Source organism: Cyprinus carpio, chromosome A3 (genome assembly GCF_018340385.1).
Source record: "Cyprinus carpio isolate SPL01 chromosome A3, ASM1834038v1, whole genome shotgun sequence".
NCBI lineage: Eukaryota > Metazoa > Chordata > Actinopteri > Cypriniformes > Cyprinidae > Cyprinus > Cyprinus carpio.
The window spans coordinates 2,755,279-2,773,728 of NC_056574.1; the positions used below are offsets into that span (position 1 = coordinate 2,755,279).

At 34.7% G+C, this 18,450-nt stretch overlaps 1 protein-coding gene across 2 annotated transcripts; it reads left to right on the forward strand.

Annotated features, from left to right (window-relative positions):
- Positions 1-443: 443 nt before the first annotated feature.
- LOC109052970 (zinc finger protein 271-like) lies at positions 444-17,764 on the forward strand. Of its 2 annotated transcripts, XM_042733627.1 has the most exons (3): positions 444-693; positions 7,494-7,559; positions 15,338-17,764. In XM_042733627.1, exons 2-3 carry the CDS (start codon positions 7,535-7,537, stop codon positions 16,642-16,644), a joined length of 1,332 nt encoding a protein of 443 aa, XP_042589561.1. In that variant the 5' UTR covers positions 444-693; positions 7,494-7,534; the 3' UTR covers positions 16,645-17,764. The 2 variants fall into 2 exon arrangements, with proteins under 2 accessions (XP_042589561.1, XP_042589571.1); XM_042733637.1 differs by lacking the exon at positions 7,494-7,559 and having other exon boundaries at positions 447-693.
- Positions 17,765-18,450: the final 686 nt, after the last annotated feature.

The following is an 18,450-nucleotide window of genomic DNA, read 5'->3' on the forward strand; positions in this document are numbered from 1 at the left end:
GATTAGAGTGTATAATTATGTTTATTGATTTGAGGGTACATCCTTTGCTCATTATCACCAAAAGTTCATTTTCATCAAACTTGTAGGATCAAGTTTTTATTTTCATGAAATTTGTGGGATTTTGCCCGGTAACCGCAGAACAAAGCAGCGCGCTTGACTCTGAAATGTGCAGCGCTCACGTTTATTCAGTGAAATCATAGCCTTTTAAAGTTTAATCTACATACTAATCTATATTGCAATTCTTGTCTTTCTGTCCCCAAATTTAAGACCTCTTATAATTAAGACTTTGTATCATTTTAGAGTTTACAAGGCCTTAAATTTAAACGATTTAACTTAGAGTTTTTAAAGACCCGCGGAAACCCTAAGAACATAGTTCAGTGCCAGACTCTAGCGGCCAGTCGACGAATTGCAGTTTTAGTCACTTCCGTGTTGGTTTCAAAAGAGAGACGGAAAGGTTGCCGCTTAGTTAAAACGCCTATCCCGGTGTGGAAACGCCCCCTTTTTCGTTCTGCAGGGACTAACTTGAGCTCAAAGGCTACAGTCCTCGATTCCATGCTGCCTCAGAATTCTGTCTGAAATCACTTTCTGGAGGAACCGTGTACAAACGCGGTCTGTAAAGTCTTTGTCTGGTAAGAAATCAAGCGACTCGTCAAAGCTTTCTGACGCAGAAGCAGTGGTGAGCAAGAGCAAGAGGTGAGCAATTCACAGTATTTCACATATTTACATAAACATGAAACACATCTTACACGAGGTCGTTTCTTTTGTTTTCATCGAGTACAGCGCTGTTTGTGTGTTTGCTGAGTTAAACACTTAGTAGAACAGCAGACAACAAGCATGTGAGGGAATCGTGCTAAGTTCATTCAGACCTGATGATTTTGTGTGTTTGTATGTTTGTCTGAATGATTGTTTCGAGGTTTAGCGTTATAAAGTTGCTGTTACTGAATGTCTCGTGATCTGTGAGGGGAATGAATGCGAAACGATGGCTATTGCTGCTGCGATTTTATTCCTAACGTTATTTCTCTTTTGAGATTTATCTTCGGAAAATTTATTATGGTCGATTTTATAGCGGGTAAAGTTAGTTTTAGGTTAGGTATTCGCTAATGATGTTTAAGGGACAGTCTACAAATTACAGTTACAGTGCAAAAAAAAAAAAAAAAAAAGTAAACTATGTCAAATCATTTATTCAAATGATTGATTGTTACAACGTTGTAGGAAATGCTAATGGCCAGACTGACTTACTGAATGTGAGCTACACATTCCTAACAAGTTGTAGCTAAACTCTGCTGGACACCAGCCATCCAGGGCCAAGTTTGGGCACCCATGATGTTTTAATGCAATTGGATCTGTCAGACGGTCCTTTAGACTTATGCTCTTATAGCGCGTCAAATCATTCTTATGTATAAATGTAGCTATGATGTGCCTTGGCAGTTTTGATTAAATGTTGTATTGATATCTTTGTTAGACTGTCGACTAGAAGAGGGGGCAGGGAAAATAATATCTGATGAATACCGAACCTAAACTAACTTTAATTACTGCACTTTACATGGTTAACACTTAAAACAGATGCTGCCTCACTTCATATTGAGCCATGTGGGACATTTTAAATCTATACATAAATATGAAGAGATTTATCATGGATACACTGGAAATGCAAAAATTTCACTTTGTGGTATATAAAACTATAACATGTTAATAATTGAATTACTTTATTGCTCTAGAGATTTAGGAAATCAAACCATATTTATATATTATGTGCTGTAGCGTATAGTTACTTATTTGTTAATGAAGATGGCTGTCATAACATTTCTGTGTTTATGCTTTCATTTTTCATTCTTATTGTTATTTATATTTGGAAAAATTCATAGTTTTTTTTTTTTATATTTCTAGTGAGATATATTTTAATATATTAATACTGAGGGGAAGAATGAAAGAATATGGACAGAAATGTTAACAATAGAAAGACAGACAAACCAGAAATGCATAGAATGTGTGAATTAGCACAGATGTGAGTGCAGTGTTACTGAATGAGCATTTTAAAATTATGTGTTCTTTGTGTTGACACCGTTTCTTTTAATGTACAGTAGGTGGACAACCAGAATGGGTAATACCGCCGCGTGTTAACTGCAAGTCAGTCGCATGTTAAAATCATTCGTGAAACTACCGCCAGGTGGCGCAAAGGGACGGATTGCGAACTGAAAGTAATTGTAAAATGTTGGTTTGTAAACGGAGATGAAAAGAAGACGTAAAACAACAATAACATTATAATATAACATTGTAACATTCTTAAAAACCATTAAAAAAATTACAGTGAGTTAATCTCAAAACGTGGGATAGTCTACTCATCAAAAATTTAAAGAAAGACCCTTACACAAAAGCTCTTATGCATGCTATTGTTATTAAACAGTCATTACATATAATGCCTATATATATATATATAATATATATATATATATATACGGATTAAAAGCTAAATGATTTCATTCGGGAATTAACAAGACATAACACAACAGAAGGGCTGATGATCAAACCAGCGTCCTGACAGTCCAGCATTTAGAAATAATTCTTATTAACTCTGTTATTATTCTTGATTTTTCAAACTGCTAACACTTTGAATTTTCGGATTATGCCTTTACTGTGTGACCAAAAATTGATTATTATCTGTTTCAGCTGTTTGATCGCGCTGGTGCCTCACGCGCACATATTCATTAGAAACAGCTGTTCGCCGTGCTATTCTGCGTGAGCAGCGGGTCACTGGCATATTTTTGCTCATTATGATTTTTTTCCGTCAATACTGAAACACGCATGAACTACAAAGCCTATTTTACCTCATGAATAAGAGTTAAGCTTCAAATGGGCAACATCACGAATATGGAAACGTTAGGATTTGTCCCGATTGAGAAAGGTAAGCCCAACCTTACCTTATGTTTAGCTTTAAATTATTATTAATTTATTTTTTTGTGTGTTTATAGCTAAGCCTATATTATTATATATGGCAATTATATTTATCCATTAGAATGATATATTTTTAATTCTTGTTCTGTTCTGATAAATTTGTTAAATTTAAAGGATTTGTTGTAAAGTGAGGGGAACTAAAAATATCCTGTTGGTACATTAGCCTATAGCATTATTAGGCCTGCCGTTATTATTTCTGAATGTAATAAAATGCAGCTTATACATGACTTATATATTTTTTTCCTCTCACAAACTTAATTTATTTTTAGTGTGTTTTTAAAAAAAAAAACATGCAGCAAACGAAAATAGGCGATTAAATGGTTAAAATATGTTACTGTGGGTCAACAAATTTACATTATATACTTAGGAACAGAGTCTGGGCCTAATCTAGGCTATGTTGTTAACTATTTACAAGTTTTGTGTAAGGTTTTATCCAGTTTTAAAAAATATATTTATTTTTTTCATTGCATCTGAAAATTACTTTGTGCATGCACATTCACTTCGTGCGCTCTGGCGCTGAACGCGCTGAACCTGCCTCCCAGCTGTGGACGATTTCAAAATGTTTGATATAAAGGTTGCTGTCCCATTTTATACAGGAATTGTTCATTTGAAAAAAAAAAATCTAATTATATTGTTAGTTTTATGCTAACATGCAATCAAGGTCTTCGGATACTATACAAGACACAAGTTCATTTAGACTATTTAACATGCACTGTGACATTTTACCGTTTTAACGTATAAACTCCTTGAGATTTTAAAGTCAGTTTAATAATATTGAAATTCAAAACTAGTTGAATCTAGTATAAAAAAAAATTTAATTGCTTAAATTATTTCTATGAATTATTAATATGTTATAATGTTTATTCTTGTAGAAAATAAGTGTTTATTATTTAAGAAAATAAGGGAAAGAATAAGGGACGATCAAAATATTTGTAATGTACAATAATATAGGCCTATATATGCCTGCAGTTAAAAAGTTATCATATTTGTTTTGCTTCACCCATTTATGTAGGCTACAATTATACAAAAAAATAATAATAATAATAAATAAATAATGTCTTTAAAATAATGCCATCGGTCTGAGTAAATTTTACCATTATAGAATTGGGGTAGTAATTTAGGAGGTGAAATACTGTGAAATTACAAATGGCATGGGACTTTAAAGCATAACAACTGAAGGTCTGTGAAACGTTAGTCAAATAAAGCATTTTTTTTTGCAAACATGGAACTTAAAGTTTTGAACTAAAATATTATTTTCAACCATATAGCCTATGAATAAACCAAAATGCATACTTTTTCAATGAAAGAACACTTATACTTATGTAGTCTATGTCAGGGCACGGACTTTTAACACTTACACTCTGTAGGTTGCTTCTGGTGTTTGGATTTGTACTTCAATATAATGAGCTCCAAGTTTAAGAATAGCCTACACTAGTTTTTTTATTATTATTATTATTTTTTTTTAACTCTCTATTAAACAGCATGAACTTACAATGAAATACTTCTTCTTTCAGGTAGACTGAATGTTTTCCTGCCTTGCTAAATGTTGGGCTCATGATAAATAAGTTGTATTTGCCTCAAACTGATTTTGTAAAATCAAAACTTGCTGACGGTGAAGGGTGCAGTTAGCGCGAGTCACGCTCGCTGTAAAGCGGGAGCAGCTGGCAGAGGATTCTGATTGGTCTTAAAGCCTTCCTCAAACGCCTACGTTCACAAATAACAATGATTTTCGTAAAAATAATGATTCATAATCAATTGATAATTAGTTATTATTATGGTCTTGTGAAAATAATAATATGGGCTGCGAGAAAATAATGAATAAAAAGAGTAGGGCTGCTGTGAGTGCAGAAAGCATTTCAACCCAGTAACATGACAAAACACCGTTCCTCGCAGCCAAAAAACAGACCGAATTCAGTTCAGCTGGAGGGGGTTGGTTTTTTTGGGGGGTAGTTCTGTCTAGATTGTGGGGGTTGAAAAATAAAGGTGTTAATCTCTTGCTCTTGCATATGGACAGTGTCTTATGAGGGTTTCAAACTTGCAGAGCAGGTTTGCAAAGTAGGACAAATGCCTCGTCATTTTGGTTTTAGGACAACTTTGAAGAAAGGTTTTGATACACTTCAAATGTTGACTACTGTATAGCACAATATAGTTTATTAGTTACTATAACTTAATTTCAGAGGAAGTTACCTTAACTCAAAAAAAAAAAAAAAGATGCAAACTGTTGCATTAATTTTATTTCGTTTCATCTAAACAATATTTTTTAGAGTGTGAAATATAAATTCTCACAGAATGTAGCCTATTCATTACCAATATATTGAACCATCTCTTTATGTTTTTCTAAATCCCAAACAGAGTCCAGACATCAGTAAAGTATCCGTCTATGAACATGTTTTATAGGCTATTTTAGATTTGGGAAATACACATGCGTTACAGACATGACAAAAAACACCAGAGTTTTTGGAGACATTATATTTTGTTTGTTTTTTGTTTTTGTTGTATTTACAATGCACAAACCAGAAGCAACAATATCTGCAGAGAAGGGTTGGCCATTCTCAAAACATAAAATATCAATTTTATTTAAATTTTCGTTTTTGTGTTTCAGAGGAAAAATCAGTGTTAAGGTATCTCTCCATTACGAACCGTTCTGAATGCAGAATTTATACAAACGCGTATAAAATGCTTAAAAAACTTTAACAGAGATGTCTAGAGGGTATTTAATAGGTCTGCCCCCACTTAAGATTTTTTAGTTAATAGTCGTTCATTCGTCATTATTCAACTAATCGCAGGTTTATATTAAATTTACATCTATAATCCAGCCTTAATATATTCCACGCTCAAGCACATGCATTAAGTTTGCCACAAAGCACAGGCAGAAGTAGCCTAATAATTGTGAAAAAGGAGACATTTTAATTATTTATTAATAAACAAATGTTGAAATTCACAGTGCCGACTCTCTCCACATGGACATGCCTTTAAAGAGAGATACAACCTTCACAGATTACATAATGCTTACGTTTTGAATTGATTCGTTTAAAAGTAGACATTTCAAGCTTTCTGTAGATATATTTCTCATGTATGTGAGACACCCCAGTTTTCAGTTATTTCATTATCAGGAAAAAATTTAAGTGATCGAGAGGGCGCCTCCCTGTCATGCATGCGCATTAATAATTTTTGCACAATCACTTGAATATGAATAATAATTCACATTTTGCATATGCATTACAAAGTAAATCATTTTTTACAATTATCCAAAATAAAACCAAACAAGATTTGTAATGAAGATAAAATATGTAGACAAATAAGAATAAATGCTGCGCGTTGCACTCAGCATCATGCGTGCCACACAAATCTTGCACTCTTGCAATTTATTTATTTATTAATTTTTTAACTTTACTTAAATTATATGAAAGCAAGTAAAGAAGGCTCCCTTTAAAATCACTGAAGTTGTCAATTAATGAAGCTCTTTTTTTACATCGTGTGCATTTTGTTGATTATAATGAGAGAACTTGAGTTTAAACGTGAGGACGTTTTTTTAATTCGTCCATTCTTTCGAGTTTCAATGATTTAGCTAAATCGTGCAGGTTTAATTTATTCGTTTCTTGTTTTAATTAGGCCTAAATAATGGGAGAGAAATTATACAGTGCCTCACGTTTTACTAAAGTAAAAAGGAAATAATTTATAAAACACGCAACAATTTCTTAATCAGTGTACAGACAAATATCTTTTTCCCAAAAAGTTATCTGTCAAAATAAAGGACAGGTAACGAATAACAAAGTACTTCATGACAAAAATGCATGTTGTTTTATTAAAGGAATTTTAAAATATAAATTAAAATATAGGCCTAATATGTGAAAATATTGACATTTTGCATATTAATCCATGTAGCCTAGCTCACTAAAATAGGCTACCACTTTTAATGCTCCGATGCAAAGTAAACCACCATTTCTTTAGGATAATATAACACATAATTCATATTATATAAATAATACTGCGCACCTATTAAATGTCAAATCTAAAATATGGTTTAATACTGTGTAGCTTAGAGAAAATATAAGCACAGGCGCTTGACATTTAACATGCTTGAATTTGTTCTAAGAAACGCACATAACTTCATAAGTACTAAACTTTCATCTGTGAATATTAAATATTTTAACTACAGTGTTTTTCTTTTATTTTCCCCGACTTCAGCCGTCAAATGTAACACATTGGTGAGGCAAAGCTGACAGCTATTTGCGAAAATGTGCTTTGATGCGTTTGTTTGATAACTTGTGGTTAAAGCGCCACTCAGCGGTCAAAAGCTGCAAATGCACTTTGCAGACGCCGCGGCGGCGGCAGAAAGCACATTTTGGTTGGCCACCTACTGTAGTAATATAATGATCTACAAAGAGACAACACTGTATTTGTAAGGCTCTGGTCTCTTCTACTTCTAATACATGAATGCTTAAATGTGTAAATTAGTTAAAAAGAAAACAAATTTTTAAAAATAGTTAAAAGTAACAAATTTTATTGTTGATCTCAGCAAATCTGCTTCTTCCACACAGAAATTCATATTCGGTGAAGCTCCTCCCACAAACCCTGCAGAATGAAACGCACTGAAGAACAAACAGGTTGGTGTTTATTCTTCATTAATAATGCTGATGGTTATAAAGCTTTAAGCTGATTAAGTTTAGTTGTAATAGGGTACTTTTTTCTAGAGCCCGACCGATATGGGTTTTTTGGGGGCTGATGCCCATACCGATATTAGGGAGTAAAAAAGACCGAAATCGATATATCGGCCGATATTCCTTATGTGTAGGCTATATTATAGTACAGTATAGTCAGAAGTTTGGACACACTTCCCATTTGTGTGTCTCTTTATCAGGGCTTAACCCTCTGCGGTCGATTAACGCGTATACGCGTTATGAGGCATTTTCTCCTGATAACCCCAAAAAGAACTTAAATTACACTTTCAGTTTTGATCGTACAGATAAGAGCAATACATCAATCGAATCTGTAATGGTCTACTTTTTTTTGTATACAGACATAATAACAACAAAACTTTGTGCACTTATAAAATAAAGATAACAAACAAGGAGTGCTGTCTGCAGCGTTTGTCTGCGCTGATCTTCATTTACAAACGCGTCATTAAAATGAACTGTAACTCAGTGAATACTCAACGAAGAGACATGAGAGAGATATCTATAGAAAGCCTGACATGTCTACTTTAAACTAAACAAGTGCTGCTGAAAACAATATTCTGTGATAAAGTAATCCATATGAAAACAACGTGATGTCCGTTTTTCACGTCTCCCTTCATTATCTTCTAATGCGACCACGCCCCCGCGCCGAGCGCGCTATTCAAATTCAAATGTTTCACTAAAGCGCGCGCTTGAATACGCCCACACAACAGAAGACAACGCAGCGAGATTGTTCTTCAAGTTTTTTTTATTTTACTGTTTGCTTCGCGGTGAGAGGAATAAGACATAATTCACCCCAAAAAGATGTGATGTGGTTGAGGATTTGAGATTTGGATTTCCTCAGAAAAAAGAATGAAGTGCTTTATTCAGCAGAGATCATAAACATGAGTAAGTCTCTTTTTATTTATTTATATACTTGTACTAGTGTTCACATAACGTGTAAACATTTTTCTAGTTAGACTTTTTCCAAAGACTTTTTCCGAACTATAATTCCTGACTAAATGTATAATCAAGTGAAATATTATGAAGTTTCAATAACAATATACACTACTATACCATTCAAAAGCTTGATGTAAATAATATAAATGTAACAAATAAATGTAACTGTAACAAATGTATCAAACAATGCTGTTCTTTCAATTTATCCCCCCTAAAAAACCTGAAAAAAATATTCTCAGCTCTTTTCAACATTAATAATAATAATAATGATGATAATAATAACAATACATGTTTTTTTTGTAGAAAATAAGATTGTTAAAAGGATTTCTGAAGGATCGTGTGACTGGAGTAATGATGCTAAAAATTCAGCTTTGAAAGTCAGCTTTGATTGTTCCTAATAAACTGTTTATCTGCACTCGCAAGTGAATATTAAATTATGTTGTGGGATAATTAAATATATTCTAAATAAACTACAAACATAAAATTATACATTTATTTTGTCCTCACATTCTTTCTTGTAACTCATCCCTCTCAGTGACACAGCTGACTGAATGGCTCACGTGTTTTGGGGTATTTTCTCCTGATAACCCTCCTTATGCAGCTCATTATGCAGGCCTTTGTCTTCTCAGGTGTGAATTCATAACAAAAAGTGTCTTAGAAAATTTAAATCAATATATTGTTTTCTGTAAGTAAGTAAACAAGATGATTTTCACATAATTTAGAAAAAAAAAATTCTAGGCTACAAGCTCCAGTTCTCAAAATCCTGGGAACCAATGTTCTTTATGTGTTTTATTGCCTTATTCAAGTGATTTAACATTTTTAGTTTTTCACTAACCACGCATAACATTTTTTTTTCTCAAAAACACAATCATGTACATACATGCTGCTCACATATTATTATTATAGCCCAGTTTGTGCTGATTACAGTGAGATTAGACTTTAGCCATTTAGATGTTTATAAGAAACTGAAAAAAGCACAAATGTCAGGGCATGACAGAACTTCTCCAGGCCCCAAAAACACCCTTAGACTCCAGAGGGTTAAAGTTCTCCGGCGTGCATCGTTTGGCTGTAGAAAAAAATAACCCTATATTAAAAAAAAAAAAAAAAAAAAACTTGAAATCACTTTCGAGTTCGTGAGTTCGCCTACCAATGGTATGAGAAGACCAGCTTTCACTCTCAACCAAACTAACATTACTAGCCAATCAGAATGTTTTGCTCTTATAAACACGAGACGCACATAATAATAATAATAATAGTATCCAATTGTAGTGTCGAATTGCTGATTAGTGGAGATGCTGGATGAAAAGCTGCGAGGCGCAATGGTCAAAGATGTCCATCTAGCGCATATTTACATAGAAAAGCTAATTATAAAGCAGTAAAGCTTTGTAAACAGGTCATGGTTATCTTGTAGTCTCTATTAGTGTCATATGATTGAAAGAGATATTTTTGCGGGATTTTTGAGTATTTTGTGTTTGTTCATGTTCTATAATGGTAACTTACCGGTAATTTACCAGTGAAGACTGTATGTGTGAAAAGGGCTAAACTCTTCCTCTGTATATGCTGTGAATTTGAATTAAGGTTCATCTGGAAAAATATTGTGCATTATCTCACTAGATTTGTAACGTAAATCATTTATAAACCTTTGCCAACATGGGAGAATACATCAACCTATGTCTAAATATGCCATTTATTGTACATCGCGATTTCAAAATAAAAGTGTCTGAGTTTGCATGTGGCCAAATATTAAAATTTAATGGATTTAAACATTGTTTAATCATGCTGTAAAGTGAAACGTCACCAGGCCGTTGGCACCCTCTGCAAGTATTTATGTTCCTATTATGTATAGGCATATTACATTATAATGATAATATCATAATAATTACAACCAATTATCATTGCCTCATCGTTAGTTTTTATATAAATAATCATACTAAAGCTGGTTTTCACTTAGGTCTATCTGTGTTACTAAAAAATATCAGATTACTCAATTGTCAAAATAATGAGTAGATTACTTGATCATTAGTTCCAGCCCTAGATTAGTTAAAATATTTCAAAATACAACTGAATTGTTTTACTTTTTGTAATTAAAAGACAAGTGTTTTGTCATTGAAAATTTCTTAAATATTCTATTAAAATATGTGACCCTGGACCACAAAACCAGTCATAAGGGTAAATTCTTTTAAATTGAGTTGTATACATGAATACAAGCGGAATAAATGAGCTTTCCATTGATGTATGGTTTGTTGGGATAGGATAGTATTTGGCCGAGATACAACTATTTGAAAATCTGGAATCTGAGGGTGCAAAAAAAAAAAATCAAAACTTTGAGAAAATGGCCTTTAAAGTTGTCCAAATGAAGTTCTTAGCAATGCATATTACTAATCAAAAATTAGGTTTTTATATATTTATTTACAGTAGGAAATTTACAAAATATCTTCATGGGACATGATTTTTAGTTGTTATAAGGATGATTTTTGGCATAAAATAAAAATCTATAATTTTGACTTATACAATGTATTTTTGACTATTGCTACAAATATACCCCAGAGACTTAAGACTGGTTTTGTGGTCCAGGGTCACATATTGTCTTGTTCTAGTGAACCAAGTATCTGTATTTTGTCTCATCTCGTGAGCTTAGTGTATTGTCACACCCCTAATGTCGATAAGCAGTGGTATAGCTCATAATTTTCCAAGTGTATGATATAGCTTTCATTCTTCAGGTCAACCATATATTCATGAAAATTTAAAAAAAAAAAAAATAGTTTGAACAAGGAATGCAAGAACTTTGCCATAGTTTCCTTTCAAATGTTAAAGTTGCCACAGTCATTGCATGCTTTGCATATGCCTTACAGAATATATATATACATAAATATATATATATATATATATATATATTAGGGGTGCACGATATATATCGTCCAATGATTAATGCGCATCTAGTCAGTAAAGCCTGTTCTCTAATCAGCGGTAAATTCCATCAGGTGCGTGATTTCACATAGAGCAGCTGTTACTACACAGAGCCGTTGATCACAGACAAGCTGCGCAAATCCTAGTTTATAATGAATGTGGATTTGCGCAGCTTGTCTGTGAACCACAGCTCTGTGTAGTAACAGCTGCTCTATGTGAAATCATGCACCTGATGGAATTTACCGCTGATTAGAGAACCGGCTTTACTGGCGAGATGCGCATTAATCATCGGCCGATATATATCGTGCACCCCTAATATATATATATATACACACACACACACACATAAACACATTTTTTGCAATTATAACTCAAATGTGTTGATCAAACACTTATAATTATGTGATAAACAATCAATGTAGTGGAGGCAGGGTATTTAACAATTTAAAAATAAACTTTATTATTCAAAGTGAGTCTGACATCAGTGCACTTAACAGTAAACTTCACTTATTATAAATAACTTAAAAAACACAAATAAAACAAAATATATAACTTTAATTAAGAAATTAAACAAAGTAACTGTGTAGGGCAAGCAAGCTACTGCTAAACCAATGGGCAGGTTATTGTAGGAAGCACAGCTTTTCCAAATGTAAACATCTAAAATGAATAAATAATAATAATGAATAATATTTTTTTCACAAATTCTTTGTTGTATATTTTCTGGTAATCAAATGAACATGCAGAACATGAGGATTCATATTTAAACAAGTCTTTTTGCAGTTTAATATTCACAGACACATTCTCTCTCACTCTATATATATATATATACAGGTGCTTCGCAATAAATTAGAATGTCGTGGAAAAGTTCATTTATTTCAGTAATTCAACTCAAATTGTGAAACTCGTAAATTCAGTGCACACAGACTGAAGTAGTTTAAGTCTTTGGTTCATTTAATTGTGATGATTCTGGCTCACATTTAACAAAAACCCACCAATTCACTATCTCAACAAATTAGAATATGGTGACATGCTAATCAGCTAGTCAACTCAAAAACACCCTGCAAAGGTTTCCTGATCCTTCAAAATGGTCTCTCAGTTTTGGTTCACTAGGCTACACAATCATGGGGAAGACTGCTGATCTGACAGTTGTCCAGAAGACAATCATGACACCCTTCACAAGGAGGGTAAGCCACAAACATTCATTGCCAAAGAAGCTGGCTGTTCACAGAGTGCTGTATCCAAGCATGTTAACAGAAAGTTGAGTGGAAGGAAAAAGTGTGGAAGAAAAAGATACACAACCAACCGAGAGAACCGCAGCCTTATGAGAATTGTCAAGCAAAATCGATCCAAAAATTAGAGTGAACTTCACAAGGAATGGACTGAGGCTGGGGTCGAGGCATCAAGAGCCACCACACACAGACGTATCAAGGAATTTGGCTACAGTTGTCATATTCCTCTTGTTAAGCCACTCCTGAGGCGTCTTACCTGGGCTAATGAGAAGAAGAACTGGACTGTTGCCCAGTGGTCCAAAGTCCTCTTTTCAGATGAGAGCAAGTTTTGATTTCATTTGGAAACCAAGGTCCTAGAGTCTGGAGGAAGTATGGAGAAGCACATAGCCCAAGTTGCTTGAAGTCCAGTGTTAAGTTTCCACAGTCTGTGATGATTTGGGGTGCAATGTCATCTGCTGGTGTTGGTCCATTGTGTTTTTGAAAAACCCAAAGTCACTGCAGCAAACCCATTTACCAAGAAATTTTGGAGCACTTCATGCTTCCTTCTGCTGACCAGCTTTTTGAAGATGCTGATTTCATTTTCCAGCAGGATTTGGCACCTGCCCACACTGCCAAAAACACCAAAAGTTGGTTAAATGACCATGGTGTTGGTGAGCTTGACTGGTCAGCAAACTCACCAGACCTGAACCCCAGAGAGAATCTACAGAGTATTGTCAAGAGGAAAATGAGAAACAAGACACCAAAAAATGCAGATGAGCTGAAGGCCACTGTCAAAGAAACCTGGGCTTCCATACCACCTCAGCAGTGCCACAAACTGATCACCTCCATGCCACACTGAATTGAGACAGTAATTAAAGCCAAATGAGCCCCTACCAAGTATTGAATACATGCACAGTAAATGAACATACTTTCCAGAAGGCCAACAATTCACTAAAAATGTTTTTTTATTGGTCTTATGAAGTATTCTAATTTGTTGAGAGTGAATTGGTGGGTTTTTGTTACATGTGAGCCAAAATCATCACAATTGAAAGAACCAAAGACTTAAACTACTTCAGTCTGTGTGCACTGAATTTATTTAATACACGAGTTTCACAATTTGAGTTGAATTACTGAAATAAATGAACTTTTCCACGACATTCTAATTTATTAATTTATTGAGAAGCACCTGTGTGTGTGTGTGTGTGTGTGTGTGTATGTATGTGTGTATGTATGTGTGTATATTATATATATATATATAGATATATATATATATATATATATATATATATATATATATATATATATATATATATATATATAATGTACTGACCTGTTTTTTATTTATTCATCAAAAATGAGACAAATTCCATGAAATTCTGTGTTATACAGTAAATTCTGTTTTTATGACTGGATTCCACGATTCTATTTCCTGCATCGCGCAAATCATAGGGCCCTACTAATGTAGCAAATGAATATGATAAGCTAATTGTGAGAGTAAAAGACGGGGACATTGTTGTTTATTTACTTAGTATTGAGTCTCTCCAACTAGTTGACAATGTAGCATTAAATCACCATTCAACAGAGTCAAGCCACCACCGCACTGCCGTCTATTGGACTGCAGGAAGATACTAACTTTTCAATCTACTATGTTGCTGACACCGTGTCTGCGCCGCAACAGAACGCGAAAAAGCGACCGTTGAAAATCACTTGAACTTTGTCACACGTCAATAATAGAATGAGGCATCAGTTTACTGCATCCAGTGTAGACGACAACACTGATTATAATGGGTTCTATTCTACGAGCGGCATGGCGCGACAAAATACAATAGAATTCTATTTTAATTTGTCACACGGCACGATGTGATGTGACTGATGTGATAAGCTGAGTTCTGGGCCGCGGTGCAGCCTGTATAATCACCAGCATTGACTGAGTTGCCGTGATCAGCTCCGGTGGCCGCAACACAGGCTTTAATGGGCCGCAGATGTGTGCTGTGATGCACAGATCAGCTGTAGTCTCTAACATCACTGAATCCATTCATCATATCATCATGCAAAACTAAGAATTAGAATCATTGTAATGTGACGATGAAATATAGGTGAAGGTGGATAATTTGAAGCAGCGGACTCGGGTGAAGTTTGAGCTCATCAGCTCATCTCTACACTACACTGACCTAGGTCGCCAGTAGCAGACAATGGAGCACACTCTGGTGGACAAACTAAGTAATTACACCATTCAGAAGCATTTAATCTGCGTTATATGTTCTGTAAAAAAAATGTTCATATCGGCGGCATATTCGCTGATACCAATATATATGTGATATGTTATATTGGCCGATAATATCGGCAAAACAATATATCGGTTGGGCTCTAATTTTTTCAATAAACATTATGCTAGACAATTGTGCAGTTGATCAAACATATTTAATAGTTCTCCCTGTAGAAATATGGAATTTGTGCCTATAATGTTTTAAAAATAATAATGATTGGAATATCAATGTAGCTCATTCATGGAGTTTCAGGGACATATAATTTACAAAAATGCATCAAAATGACCAAAATTTGGTATAGCAGTTGTCTACTTTACACTGTTACATGAGGGTTCGCCAGGGTTACTGAGAGTCACTGAAAATCAAACTGTTTTTACTTTTATTCCAGAGTTGATTGAAGAAAATGAGAATGAAGAATTGAGTGAAGTTGAGGAGAAAAATCATGTCAAAACTGGAGAAAAACCTTTGAGTTGCTCTCAAACCAAACAGAAGGATTTAAAGAAAAGAAGATCCAAGAAATATTTCACCTGCACTCAGTGTGGAAAGAGATTGACAAGCAAAAATAGTCTTGATGATCACATGAGAGTTCATACTGGAGAAAAACCGTTCACATGTGATCAATGTGGAAAAACATTTCTGAGGGCATCAGTCCTGAAGAAACACCTGAAAGTTCATACAAAGGAGATGCCACATTCGTGTAATTTGTGTGGAAAGAGTTTTTCACAGCCAATACATTTAAAACTGCATCAGAAAATACACACTGCTGTGAGAGATTACATGTGTTTTGAGTGTGAGAAGACTTTTACTTCAGCAAATGGTTTAAAACGACATAAGAGGATTCACACTGGAGAGAAACCGTTCAAGTGTTCACACTGTGACAAGAGATTCAATAATTCAGCAAGTTGGAAAAGACACGAGAGGATTCACACTGGAGAGAAACCCTACAAGTGTTCATACTGTGACAAGAGATTCAGTTGGTCAGGACCTCTGAAAACACATGAGAGGATCCACACTGGAGAGAAACCGTACACATGTGATCAGTGTGGGAATAGTTTTGCAACAAAAGGACAACTTACAGGGCATATAAGAGTTCATACTGGAGAGAAACCGTTCACTTGTGATCAGTGTGGGAAGAGTTTCATACTATCATCACATCTTAAAGAACACATCAACATCCACACGAGAGAGAAGCTGTACACATGTGATCAATGCGACAAAACATTTTTGAGGGCTTCAGACCTGAAGACACACCTGAGAGTTCATTCAAAGGAGAAAACTCATTCATGTTATTTGTGTGGAAAGAGTTATTCATGTTTACAAAGTTTGAAAGTACATCAGAAAGCTCATACTGGTGTGAGAGAATACATGTGCTTTGAGTGTGAGAAGACTTTTACTTCAGCAAACTGTTTAAAACTGCATGAGAGGATTCACACTGGAGAGAAACCTTACAAGTGTTCACACTGTGACAAGAGATTCAGTCGGTCAGGAGTTCTGAAAACACATGAGAGGATCCACACTAGAGAGAAACCCTACAAGTGTTCGCACTGTGACAAGAAATTCAGTCATTCAGGAGACCTGAAAATACACGAGAGGATCCACACTGGAGAGAAACCGTATCACTGCTCTGCATGTGGGAAGTGTTTCAATAATTCATCTGCTCTACACAGACATACAAAAAACATTCACAGTAAGTAGATCATCTTCAGATCAGCACTTTCAGGACACTCATTTGTGTCCTCACCAAATGAGACACAATAATGCATCAAGCAATAAAATATCATCTGGATATATCTGTCCTAACCAGACATTACAAGTGACATGACAAAGAAACATTATTTGAAGTTTCACAGTGAATAAAGTTCATCTTCATCTTCAAAACCAGCAGATTCTACTGAGAGCTTCAGATCAACTCAAAGATGAGTTCCTCCCCAGAAAACAATGTCAATAAGGTTTATTATTGTGTATCATTTCACTTTATTATATAAATTATATCATTATGCTTTCTTAAGAGTTTCATATTATGTTCAATTGTCTTATAATGCATATGCATCACTTGTAGTTTGCTTACTCTTTCATGAAGGAAAGTAGAAGCTTTTTACAATCTGTTCTTGTTCAGGAAGCTGAAGAAGAGGCTGTGACACTTTTAAGAAACACCAAGAATAATTTTTTTAACTTGTTTAATATTTGTATTTTTATTTTTATTTAAATAAATCTTCCATTTATGATGTATTTTAGAAAACGCAGATGCAAGATATACTGTCATGTAGCTTTGCAACTGATCCTTCTGTGCTTCACTTGTAAGAAGGAATAGTATCTGAACCTGGTATTAAACAAGTCCTGCTCTGACATGATCGGTTCTGCTTTTGGTACTGGAGAAATTAAGGAAAACCACTAACAGTTTATTATTGATACATAAAAGTTATCAAGCTAATTGTATCTTTCCAACCGTTTGTATATGTGATAATATCAAGACATTTGTCTATAATGTTTTCGTTATTTGCAATTCAAAAGCGAGATCTCTCTTGCACTTGAGGGCTGTGTGATTAATTTTATTTTATTTTCAATTTTGAGTTTGGCTTTGAGGTAAAGCGATATATTAGAGAAAATCTGATGTGTCAATATTCTGGATCCGTGCATTAGTTCTTAAAGTGACAGCAGTCTAATATACTAGCAGCTGTCCATATCTTCAATAATCAAACAACAAAAGAAAAATAGCAACTTCAATCTCTGCTCTTGCCTGAATGACTTTAGTGAAAGTGAAAGTCGTGACATTTGCCAAGTATGGTAACCAATACTCAGAATTGGTGCTCTGCATTTAACCCATCCAAGTGCACACACACAGCAGTGAGAAGTGAACACACCGTGAACACACACCCGGAGCAGTGGGCCCGGGGAGCAACTGGGGGTTCAGTGCCTTGCTCAAGGGCACTTCAGTCATGGGTATTGAGGGTGGAAGAGAGTGCTGTTCATTCACTCCCCACCCACCTACAACTCCTGCCAGCACTGAGACTCAAACCTGCGATCTTCGGGTTACAAGTCCAATTCTCTAACCATTAGGCCACAGCTGCCCCTTTAGCTTTAATAAGCATTATTCCATCAGTTTATACAGTGAAGACTATGCAGTAGGGCTGGGCGATATGTCAAAAATATCTTATCAGTAATCGCCTTTAAAAATGTTGCGATATTCGATAACATTATCTAACTAAGCCCCACCTCCACCACGACCCACCTGAGACAACATTGCCAACATGCACCATAAACACACACCATGTTCAGTTTGATCTTAATTATTGCCACAAAAATTGGGTTTACTTTACTTAGTTTGTGCTTAAACTAACAGAAAACATTAGATTTACTGTTATTTTGGTGTTGCTAAAAATTCCCACTCTGTTCTTATCAAATGTGTTTTTGAAATGAATTTTTTTCTGTGAGTAGAACTGTTGAGGAAAAATAATAGAACCCAGTTTTAAGTTCATCATGGTGAAGTTGGACATTCTGGTG